General features: G+C 36.4%; 1 protein-coding gene across 1 annotated transcript in view; it reads right to left on the bottom strand.

Annotated features, from left to right (window-relative positions):
- Nucleotides 1-8,491: 8,491 nt before the first annotated feature.
- The window catches only part of LOC149250829 (putative potassium transporter 9), a 13,420-nt gene continuing 9,450 nt past the window's right edge, over nucleotides 8,492-12,461 (bottom strand). Inside the window, exon 7 of the mRNA XM_089453761.1 lies at nucleotides 8,492-8,737. Within this exon, the coding sequence (XP_089309887.1) occupies nucleotides 8,492-8,737 (246 nt within the window). The remainder of the gene's footprint in view (nucleotides 8,738-12,461) is intronic.

Raw genomic sequence — 12,461 nt, 5'->3', positions numbered from 1 at the left:
CATATTCATTGGGCTTGAGCCTCTTATAATATGTCTGCATGTCTTCACTAGAAAAGGTGGCGAGTTCCATATGCATAATGATCCATTCAATTACTTCTACACATTGCATGAGCAGGAATTTGCATGTGATCCTGTGCATCATGGCCTTCTTGATGTTGATGTATGCATGCAAATCTTCTAAGTCCCCAGGAAACTTCTCTTGCATGAATGTGTTGTATATTTTTCTCCATGTGACCTGTGTATCCTTATCAATAAAGCATTGAGTATCTGCATATATGGGAACATTGGGCCTTGTAAATTCCACAATTTCATCAATGCTTTCTTCTTAAAGTTATTTGGAGGTCACTTTGTGAGGCTGCATGTCTCCAATAGATGATGAAAAAGTGGTAGTACTTGTAGCAAGAACACTTTTTTGGGGAGACACACTCATAGTGATAGTATTAGCTTAAAACAACCTAACTATGTAGCAACACTTGTAAATCATGTACAAAGAGCCACTACAAATGATATATCATGAAAAATTATGAATGAAAACATAAAAGAACTTGCATGCATAAGAAAATAGGCATGCAAACTAGGAGGGTGTACTTTCAAAGCACGAAGGGGACATGTAAGGTCATTCGGGGCTTTGCAGTGCACTCATGCACTTTAGCAAGAGGAAAAAATCAACTAGGGCACATTGTCGCACCTTGAAGGGTCAAAGGGATGAAAATATGGCCTTCGAGTCTTCCCTATGCACCCATGCGCTCAAGGAGACAAGGAGGGCACACTGACAGACTCCGAAGGGACAAATGAGGAGGTTAACGAGGCTTCGAGCCTTCACAATGCACACATGCACTCAATGTGAATGAGGGCACATTGTTGAATGATGAAGGGATGAAGGAGATGCTTTGTGCCTTCATGATGTTCATGCGCTCACGAGAGGGTGCATTCCTTCATGGTGAAGAAATCTACTCTTGAGGAAAACTTGATTAAACAAGGGGTAGCTTTCGAATTTGATCAAATTTCGAGCTCAAGAAGTGTGTTATACCTGTTGGAAGATTGGAAACAAGTTTGAAAAGTGGAACTTGATGCTAATATGAGGAAGAGAAATATCTGCAAATACTTATAGATGTTTCCACATGCATGGTGGAAGATGAAAGGTTTCAATAATGTGGAGAGTTTCTACATGCGATAGTATATTAACACTTGCAATATGAAGATTCAACATAAACAACAACAACAAAAAACTGAAAAATGAAGAATCGACATCAAGGAAAGCAATATTTGGCAGTGAAATCATGGAATGTAATGGAAAGATCTGACATGCAAAATTTACTTGTTTCACTAGTTGATGAAGAGATTCTTGATTCCCTGTTGTGTGCCCAACTCAAATGAAATGATTATGAAAGATGAATGATTAACTAAGTTGATTTAAAGAGATTAAGATGAAAAACAGATTCGTGCATGACTACCACTTGCTGTCGCATGAGAGGGTTAGTTAAAGAAGTTAAGTGGGCTCCTATTTTCTCATGCAACAAGGTTGGCTCATGCATGGATCTAGAAAGGGTGAATGTATTTGACCCGAACAAGTGTTCTCATGGAGGGAACATCTATTTAGTATGAAGGAGTGCGCTCAAGTTGAGCACATGTCTTCACCAACTTAAAGTGTGCTTTTTATTTTTAGACTGTTTTTCTTGCTTTGTTTTATTTTTTCGTGATTTTTTGTGCTTTCCAAGTTTGTGCATGGAAATAAGGAAAGTTTCTAAGTCGAGAAAGATCATGAGTTAACCTAACCAAGAAGTAACTAACTCAAATGCTTCTAATGGTTAAGTGACGACACTTAATAAACGTTGACTTAAGAGGATGCGAAATTAGGATAAAACACATAGATAACAAATCAAACAACATGATGAATCAAGGGGGCTTGAAACAATAGCTATTGTAGCTCCAAAATTGACACGGGAAAATTTTTTGGAGGGTTATTATTGCGGCGACAACACTTGGCAACACACTAGGAGAACCCCAGCCTCTCTGAAATAGTTTCATGCTAAGTGAAAAGCCTCATTTCTTCTAGAAGTATTGATTCAATTAGTGGATTATCTCAGCTCTCCATTCTTACATGTTTTAGATATATAGGCTTCCTAGTTCTATCATGAATACACAACATATAACAAGTTGTATCATTATCTTGTCGATGTAAGCAAGGGTATTATAGTATAGTGAAATAAAACAATCAATGTGTGATTTTTACACCTCTGGTGTTGCTCCGCTACCAGTAGGCCTAGATAGTACTCCAACGGAGTTTCTTTAGGAACACAAGCATTGCTTCACTTCCAATGAGCCTTGACAGTACCTCGGTGAATTCGCTTTCTTTATGTCCCTGCGCAAGAAGCCTTTCTCTTCTGTCACCCTCTGTTTATTTTTTCTTTTCATAGGACTATGCATAAGCACTTATTATTTTTCACAGGAGGAAGAGGGATCCTGAGTTATTGATAGAAGAGGAACTTGTTCCTTCAAAGACAGTTTTTTTGACCTCTGATGCTTTGATCGCTAAAATTTTCCCCTTATCTTACTCTACACAAATAGATAAGTAAGAGCCCACAATATATTCATAAACAATAACAAGCATAGGAATGGGAATATTAAATAGATGCGGGCTTCATGGTTTTCTTAAAGCTTCTCGACTAAAGGATCATATTTTCTGTCGAAAACTCATCGACTCGAAAGTGATAAACTAAATCGATGAATAGGGTAATAGATAATCCAAGGATTGCACGTTACTACAACTTTCCATACAAAATATTAGCCACGCCATCTCAAAGCTCAAAACCAACTTTATTCAGAGACAAAGAAAACCAAAAGAATAAAATCAAAATATGAAAGATGGAAATACACAACAATAATGTAATGCATCTAACTACATGTAATCTATCCTACCCTAACCTAAACAGTACAGGTTTGGATCATGTAAAGTGGAATTTCCAATGCATCCATAGAAGTTGCTCTCGAACATCAAGCAATAAGATATGATCATGAAGAATCAGAACAAAAAGCAGTGCAATGAACAAAAGAAATTGTGCAAACACCTCCACTGAAAAATGAAAATAGGAAGCACAAACACAACGGTGTTTTACACTCAACTGCCCTTTCAAGAAATAAACCCCGCAACAAAAAAAACTACCCGAACTATGACCATACAAGACTTTGAGAGAAGCATGAAAGTACAAGCCATGTGACATGGGTCCAAACTGAAAAGAGACTGTTAATGAGTCTGCAATGGGATCATGGAAACAACCTTTAGGGAAACCTAAATAGGAAAGAACGGATAAGGCCAGATCCATGTCAAAAGTACTATTCCCGGGTTGACCACAAGCCAAGATATCATGCACATGGGATTCTTTAATGAATGGTGAAAATGATTCATTAATATTCTTTTTTTTTTCTATATTATAGATAAGAGATTTTCTTGATGGCATGCAGTGTGGAAGATTAATAGTGAGATTAAATATCCTCCCATGGGGGTTGAATAATTTTATGTGGATAAAATAAGAATCCCTCAGGTGAGAGTCAACATCCCATATGATGACATGAATGATAAAATTATGAATAAGGATTATAAACTGACTAAACTAACAAATATTTTCATGGTGACAGGAACCTGACATAACCATCAGCGCAAACTGAAGTGTCCTACTCAACTGACATATCTTTAAATCCTGACAAGATTGATAACCAATATAGGAAAACATGGTTAGCTAATTATCAAGTAAAGATTCATTATTTAAACCATGAGATTCAACAAAAGATAAATTTTCTAGATTACCACATAAATATTCAATTATAAGTAGGTAATTGTCTAGGTCAAACAAAGATATATCTAAAATAAATTTCTCGATAATTTGATCGGACTCCATTTGAAATTGTTGTAAATTCAAATATTCATGTAAGAACAAATATTCATCCATATTACTTGAAAAAAAATGACCGTATAATTTAGAGAGGAGAAAATCATCAGGGTCATGATCATTTAAGGGTTCAATTTGATTAACGGGGAAATGATCGACTATAAAAATATCAAGATTAGAAGATAGTTGATTGATAAAATCAGATGGATCACTATCAGGGGAAAGATGCGAGAGAAAAACCAGTTCTTCATCAGCAAATTGATCTTTTGGTTTTATGATCGAATGAGATTCAAAACACGGAATCATCCAAAATGGAGCAGATTAGTAATGCTGTGCTAATTCCCCATTCATAATAAAACCCAAGATGTTTATCATTTGCTTATCAAGTGCTTAAGGATTCAATACTTTTGCTTAATTAACTGATTACCATGAGAGTTTCTTATGTAAATGTTATAAACAGTTTAACATAAAAATATATGTTGAACAAAAACAAAATAATAGCAAAGAACATCAAAATACAACACACAACAAGCACATGATAAAGGAGCTCACCCCTCCTAGGCTACATCTCCTTGGTCCAGCTTCCAAAAGCTTGGTCCTCTCTATTATGCTCAAATTAAAACAAAAGCATGTTTACAATACTCAGATGACTCTAAAACCTATCTCAATGAGTTCAGAATACTCAAAAATGGCTATCTAGCCTCTTTTTGCATCCAATTTTGATAAGAACTAAATAAGTTATGACTTCTCCTAGTGCTTCCACTATTTGTTCCACAAATTGCTCCAAAACCGACCAAAAACCCCATTTCCGCTCCAAAATCCACTAACAAAGTGAGCAATTCACTGTAGGGCAGGCTATATCCTATCGGTCGTATTACAAATCGCAATCAGCGAGTGTTGCCGGCTCTTATGGTCTTGTTAACACAACAAAATGTTGCGAGGCTGATATCGCAAACCCGTTGGGGATATTTAACTATAACATATAAAATCCCACGTCCGAAATCCATCACTCATCGCAATCAATGAATTTCAGCAGCCAGAGGTCTTGTTAACACTATGGAACAAAGTGATGCCATATTGGCAGACCCAACAAGATATTAAATCATGACATATAAAATCCCACGTACAGGGTCTTATTGCTCATCGCAATCGGAAATCAGTGTGGGAACATAATTAGAAATATGACGGACCCGCTGGGACTTTAAACTACAACACATAAAAGTATCATGTCCGGGCAGTTTATCGCAATCAAAACTTTATCAGTGGTAACAAAAATAACAATAGGGTTTTGGTGCGATATGTGATTACGATTATCACAAATTGCAACCCAACCTATCGTGGGGCGATTCTTAACCTACGTCCTCTATTTTTTCCCTGATATGTGATATGTGGGGCCCAATTGAAACCTTCCACTTGGTGCTTCCCCATTCGCTGGGACCTTTTCCATGTCATCCAATCCTGCTACATGTCCAAGTCAAACCTGTACTTTGACTTGCTCTAACTTCTGCATATGAGCTTGGATTTTAGTGTCGTTCATACCATTGGATTCGGAATGATGAGCTCTTGAATCTGAAGTTGAGTTTGAAAATATTCTGACACTTTGATTTTTGAGCATAATTCTGAGCACCTGACCACTCCTCCCCACTAGAAGCCTTTTGGACCCCAAAATATTTATAATCAGTTATTTAATAGAAGAGGGTACTATTCCCTCACCTTCCCCACTTCAATCCATTTGTCCTTTGATGGATGTGTACCTTTGAGACCCACCCAAAGATAATTAATACTTCCCGTTTTAGTTGTCCATGTCCTTTTGTCAAGTATAGTGTCTTGCTGAAACACATCAAGAAATTTTGGAGAAAAGTCTTCAATAGATGGAATTTGAACATTCTCTCTCCTTGATATTCAATCAAAGGAGGTTCATACAATCTCAAATTTTCAACATTAACAATGGAATATATTTGCATATATGAAGGCAAATCAAGCTTGAAAGCATTATTATCAATCTTTTCCAGAATTTTAAATGGACCATAATGAATTGGTTTCATATTTTTACATTCACCTTGAAGCCTTTCCTTGCTAATGTATAGCCAAACTTCATCACCTAATTGAAATTGATGATCCACATGATGCTTATTATTCCTTGCCTTATACTTTCCTTGACTCTTTTCTAGTTGTTCTTGAATTGTTTAGTGAATCAACGGAATTTGCTCAATGAATTTCTTTTCTTTTTCTATGTTGCTATGTCCATCTATAGCTACATCTTTCTCAAAGATGAAACCCAAAGGCAATTTAGGAAAATTAACAAAGCATGCCTCAAAAGGTGAAGTTAGAGTAGAAGAGTATTTTTCTCGGTTCTAAGCATGTTGAATATAATGAAATTGTTCATCCCGCAACTTAGTATGTTTGTTGCAATGACCTCTTAGCAAATGAATAACTGTCATGTTAACCACCTCAGCTTGACCATCTATTTGTGAATGGAAGGTTGTACATTTCTTCAATTTGGTGTCCATCAAGTTCCATAAACTTGACCAAAAATTCCCGACAAATCGAGAATCACAATCACTTACAATAGAAGTAGGCAATCCAAAACGAACCCATACATTTTGAAAGAAAATTTGAGTTGTTTGTTCAGTTGTAATTTTTTTTACAAGGCATTAATATGCACATCTTGCTAAACCTATCCACAACTACATACAAATAATCATGACCTTTCCTTGATAAAGTAAGACCTTCTACAAAATCCATAGAAATACTTTTCCATGGTCGTGAAGGCACTAGAAGTGGTGTGTACAATCCTAGTTTCCTATTACTAGGCTTAGTGACTGCACACAATGAACAACCTCTGATAGAACATGACACAGTTTCAAGCATATGAGGCCAATAAAAATACCTCTGAAGATTTGCCATTGTTTTACTTTTAATAGAAAATAAGAGAAGTGTGTGCTTCCCTTGTGACATTTACTCTCTCTCCTTGTGGAACAAAAGTTTTCCCAAAATGATACAACAGATTGTCATGTGCATGATAGTCTAATTCCTCAACTTGGTGGCCTTGACTCAAGTTTAAATATACCTTTTGAAATTCAGCATCCTCTATGTATTGTTCAACATAACTTTGAGGCATAACATAATGATTCTTGAGTAAAATGGCTACATTAACAACCAGTATAGAAAGCATATCATAAACTTTGTTATAAATACCTTTCTTGTACCTAATTACCAAGTGCAATTGCTATAAAATTCCCATCCAACGAAAGTTCCTTGACTATTGCAATTTGGTTTCAGATTGTACATATTGCAAAGGTTGATGATCGGTGTGAATAATGGTTTCTTTTCCCATAAAGTAATGCTTCAATTTCTTCACACTTTGAACAAATGCATAAATCTCTTTATCATACATAGGATAATTAATAACAACACCATTAAAAATCTCAGAATGAAATGAAATGGGCTTACCATGCTATAAAAGAACTGTGCCCATGGCATAGTCACTTGCATTTGTTTGTATTTCAAAGGGTTGTTTCAAGTCCCACAATGCTAAAATTGGGGCTGAACTGATCTTTTGTTTCAAAGCATCAAATTCTTTTTATTGGTTGCCTCCCCACCGGAAGACAACCTTCATGTTGGTCAAAGCATATAGTGGAGCTGCTATGGAAGAAAAAATAGCAATGAACTTCCTCCAATACTACGTTGCTCCTAGAAAACTCCTTACTTCTGTAACTGATTTGGGTATTGGCCAATTCACAATGACCGAAAATTTAGAGAGGTCAATCTTCAGCTCACCTCCTCCAACTATGTGGCCCAAATACATTAAGGAAGTTTTTCTGAATTCACATTTAGACATCTTCAGAAATAACTGTTATTTTCTCATGATATCCAAAACTTTCCTCACATGCTTGACATGTTCTTCTTGTTATTTGTTGAATATCAAAATATCATCTAAATAGACAATTACAAACTCATCAAGAAATGATCTTAAAACATCATTCATAACTCTCCTAAATGTAGTTGAAGCATTACAAAGACCGAAAGGCATAACCAACAACTCAAACAATCCCTGTTTAGTTTTAATAGCAGTCTTCCAAATATTCTCCGCAGCTTTTCTAACTTGATGATATCTACTTCTCAACTTTAATTTAGTGAAATACTTTGCATTCTTCAATTTATCTAGAATCATATATTCTAGGTAGTGGGTGTCGATTCTTTATTGTAATCTTATTCAAAGCTCGATAATCTACACACATATGCCAGGTTCCATATTTTTTGGGTACCAAAACAATTGGTGAACCACATGGCAAAGTAGAGGGACAAATTACACCTTTATCCAACAATTCCAGGACTTGTTTCCTAACTTCTAAACTTTCCAGAATTGACATTCGATACATACTAATGTTTAGGAGTGGACAATTTTTTTGTAGTTGAATTTCGTGTTGAATTCCCATTTTTGGTGGCAATCTCTTTGGTTCTTGAAACATGTCTCCATATTGATTGACCACATCAACTAATTTAGCTTTCAGCTTCACATCACAGCTTGCAAAGGATTCCTGCTATGTGCCATTCTTCTCCTTGATCATAAGGAGCACGAGACTCTTGTTGGAATTGACCAGTCACTCCATTTCCCCTATGCTTGCTAAAGAAAGACTAAGCTTTCTGCAATGGACTCTCATAGTATCCTCCACTTCATCTTTGAAAAAATGATATTCCTTCTCAAATTGGTGGAAAACGGCTTTCCTCACATCCAGATATGGGCTTCCCAACACAATCACAAGAATATCCAATGGCACAACGTCTAATTTGACTTCATCAATGAAATTAGTAGTGATTGCAAACCAGAAAACGCATTTCCATGTGACCTGCAAATTGGCGTCCTTGGTTATCCAACCCAACGGATATGGTTTATGATGAGGCATGGTTTCCAGATTCAATTTCTTGACCAAACCCATAGAAATTAAGTTGGCCTGAGATCCATTGTCAAAAGCGTATTGATTTTTGTATGTTTGGAAATAACTCGGATATGGAATAGCTCGATTCGATTTTCCTCATTTGAAACGTTGTGGGATTTATTTGTTGTGTTGGTGCTTGCCACGACTTCCTCTTTTCTTGCCTTTTCCATGGCTTTTTCCTTAGTGATTGTGGCTACAATCTTGGTTTCATCTTTTGAGTCGAAACCCAAGTCTTGTTGTGCAACAATGTTTGTCCTTCATTTCCCTTTATTTTTAGATTTCTTCAGTCGTAATTTTGGATGAAGCTTCCAACGATGTGCTTCATCATGACCCTCTTTGGAACAATTATTCCACACAGGTTGCTCCCCTTCTTTCTTAACAGAAGCATTTTTCTTCTGCTTTCCTTTAAATTTATTCCCTTTTTCACAACTCTGAAATGGCTTCTTCTTACCTTCTTTCTGTAAATTTTTCCCTCTTACTTTGAGGTGTGTATATTGAACATATACCTCATCAAGATTCGTGAGACTAAACATAAGAATGGTATGTCGAAGATAACTATGCAACACTCCTATGTATTTCAGCAAAGTATGTTGTGACTGTAAGTCTACTCCTAGCATAAGACCTCTTTTCCTAAACTCTTGAGTATACTCTTGCACAATTTGACCTTTAATTGTATGAAATTGTTCCAATTCATGATAGCCTTTTTCATATGTTCTAAAGGGTAGAATTGTCTTTTTATTTCGGCAATGAAATTGGACCAAGTAATAGAGATCTTACCATGTTTTTTGATCTCATCTTGAGTTGTTGATTCCCACCATACAAATGATGCACCTTCCATTCTCAATGAAGCCAACTGAATTTTGATATCAACCTATTGAAGGTTCTGAGTTCTACAATACAACTCCAACTAATGAATCCAGTTATCTAACTTCTCTGCATTAACATCACCGTTGTACATAGGCAACTTGAATTTAACATCAAGCTTTAGAAAAGGTGATTTACCAAACCCTTTTGAAGAATGATGATGAGTATGAGTAGCAGTGGTATTAGTGGTAGAGTGTGAAGATGCTTTCGAAGAAGAAGATGAAGAAGATGGTGGAGATGGTGGAGGCTTGTCTCCATTCCCATTACATCCTTTTCCATTACCTCCTCCTGAAGAGCCTTCTCCTTTAGGAGGCTTGGAACTTTCTCCTTGCAATCTAATGTTCCTCTCTTCATAGAGAACCTTCACCATCTATGTCATATCAAAGAGAGTCTTTCTAAAGGCCTTCTCATATTCTATCATGATAGGTTCTCCTTCATCAGACATGATCCCTAGAGACTCAACTACAACTTCTGTAAATTGAGGATGTACTAGTGTAGAAGACTTTGGAAACCTTTCTCTTCTTCCACTTGATGCAATTTTAGAGCTTTCAACCAGCTTTCCTTTGCCTCTTTTGAGTTTTAACCTTGTAAGCATGACATAAAATTGCAAAGAATTAAATCCTTCTTTCACAAAGAAAATCTACTAAGAAAAAACCAGCGCTCTAATACCAACTTGATCTGAAATGGAGCAGATTAGTAATGTTGTGCTAATTTCTCATTCAGAATAAAACCCAAGATTCTTATCATTTGCTTATCTAGTGCTTAAGAATTCAATACTTTTGCTTAATTAATTGATTCGCATGAGATTTTCTTATGTAATGTTATAAACAATTTAACATAAAAATATATGATGAACAATAGCAAAATAATAACAAAGAACATCAAAATACAACACACAGCAAGAACATGATAAATGAGTTCGCCCCTCCTGGGCTACGTCTCCTTGGTCCAGCTTCCAATGGCTTGGGTCTCTCTAATATGCTCAAATTACAAAAAAAGTGTATTTACAGTGCTCGGATGCCTCTTAAACCTATCTCAATGAGTTCAGAATACTCAAAAATGGCTATCTAGCCTCTTTTTGCATCCAATTTGGATAAGAACTCAAGAAGTTATGACTTCTCCCAGTTCTTCCACCATTTGTTCCACAAATTGCTCCAAAACCAACCAAAAACCCCATTTACGCTCCAAAATCCGCTAACGAAGCGAGAAATTCACCACACGGCCAGCTATATCCAGTTGGTCATATCGTAAATTGCAATCGGCAATTGTTGCGGGCTCTTATGGTCTCGTTAACACAACAAAACATTGCGATGCTGATATCTCAGACCCGTTAGGGATATTTAACTATAACATATAAAATTTCGCATCCGGAATCCATCACTCATCACAATCGGTAAAGTTCAACAACCAAAGGTCTTGTTAACATGGCAGAACACTGTGATGCGATATCGGTAGAGCCGAAGGGATATTAAATCGTGACATATAAAATCTCGCGTCCGGGGTCTTATCACTCAGCAATCGACAATCGGCGTGGAAACATAATCAACGATATGATGGACCTACTGGGACATTAAACTCCAACACATAAAAGTATCACATCTAGTCATTCTATCACAATTAGAACTTTATCTGTGGTAACAAAAAGAAAAATGGGGTTTTGGTGCAATACGTGATTGCGATTATCGCAAATTGCAACCCAACCTGCCGAGGGCTGAGTCTTAATCTACATCCTCTTTTTTTCCTCAATATACGATATGTAGGACCCAGTGGAAACCTTCCACTTTGCGCTTCCCCATTCGCTAGGACCTTTGCCATGTCATCCAATCCTGCCACTTGTCCAAGTCAAACCTGAACTTTGACTTACTTGCTCTAAATTATGCATATGAGCTCGGATTTGAGTGTCATTCGCATTGTTGGATTTAGAATGAAGAGCTCTTCAATCAGAAGCTGAGTTTGACAAGATTCTGACACATTGATTTTGGAGCATAATTCCTATCACCTACTCACAGAACAGCAAATGAGGAGGACGTGGGACAAAAGGCAAGTCTAATTCTTCCTTGAGATGTTGAAATTATTTTGGATCGGGAAGACATGAGGAATAAGATTCAAAATTTTTCCTCGACATCTAGACTAAGAAACAAAATTTCTCATCTAAGAACTGCCAGTCTATATCTTCATATATAAATTGATAACAAATATGAATGAATCGATCAGCGAAATGTTCAATAGATTCATTTAATTCCATTCTAAGTTGATCAATTTCATTAATAACATCTTGATACTCATACTTGTCAAAAGCATGACGAATCTCACTAACCAAATGCTTGAAATATGTGATAGAAGCAGTGGGTAAAGAGTAACACCATTGATTTGCATGACCATCCAATGTAAGGGTAAAAAATTGTGCAAGAATTTCTTCAAAATAAACACCACTTGAGAAACAAAATTGAACAAATTCAATCACGTAATCAAGGACAGTTTTCAAACCCTTGCCATCAAATTTAAGATTTCACATGTAAATATTTAAAGCTTCAGAAAAACACCTCAGGATTATGATTTGGAATGAAGCCATTAAATGTTAAGAGATTTAAATAGACTTCACAGCTTAGCTTGTCATCTTGCACTCCTTCTAGCACCATAAATTTTGACAGTGTTGGATTCCGCCAACATTGTAAGGGTATCTCCCCGATGTGAAGTCCCAATTAGACCTCACACTGTTTGTTGTAGGAGTCCCATCTGATCATACGGTCTGGCCACTCTTGGAATGATT

Source organism: Pinus tabuliformis, chromosome 7 (genome assembly GCF_031772625.1).
Source record: "Pinus tabuliformis cultivar Carrire ecotype Pingquan chromosome 7, CPIR1, whole genome shotgun sequence".
Classification (NCBI taxonomy): domain Eukaryota; kingdom Viridiplantae; phylum Streptophyta; class Pinopsida; order Pinales; family Pinaceae; genus Pinus; species Pinus tabuliformis.
This window is presented reverse-complemented; position numbering and strand designations above follow the sequence as displayed.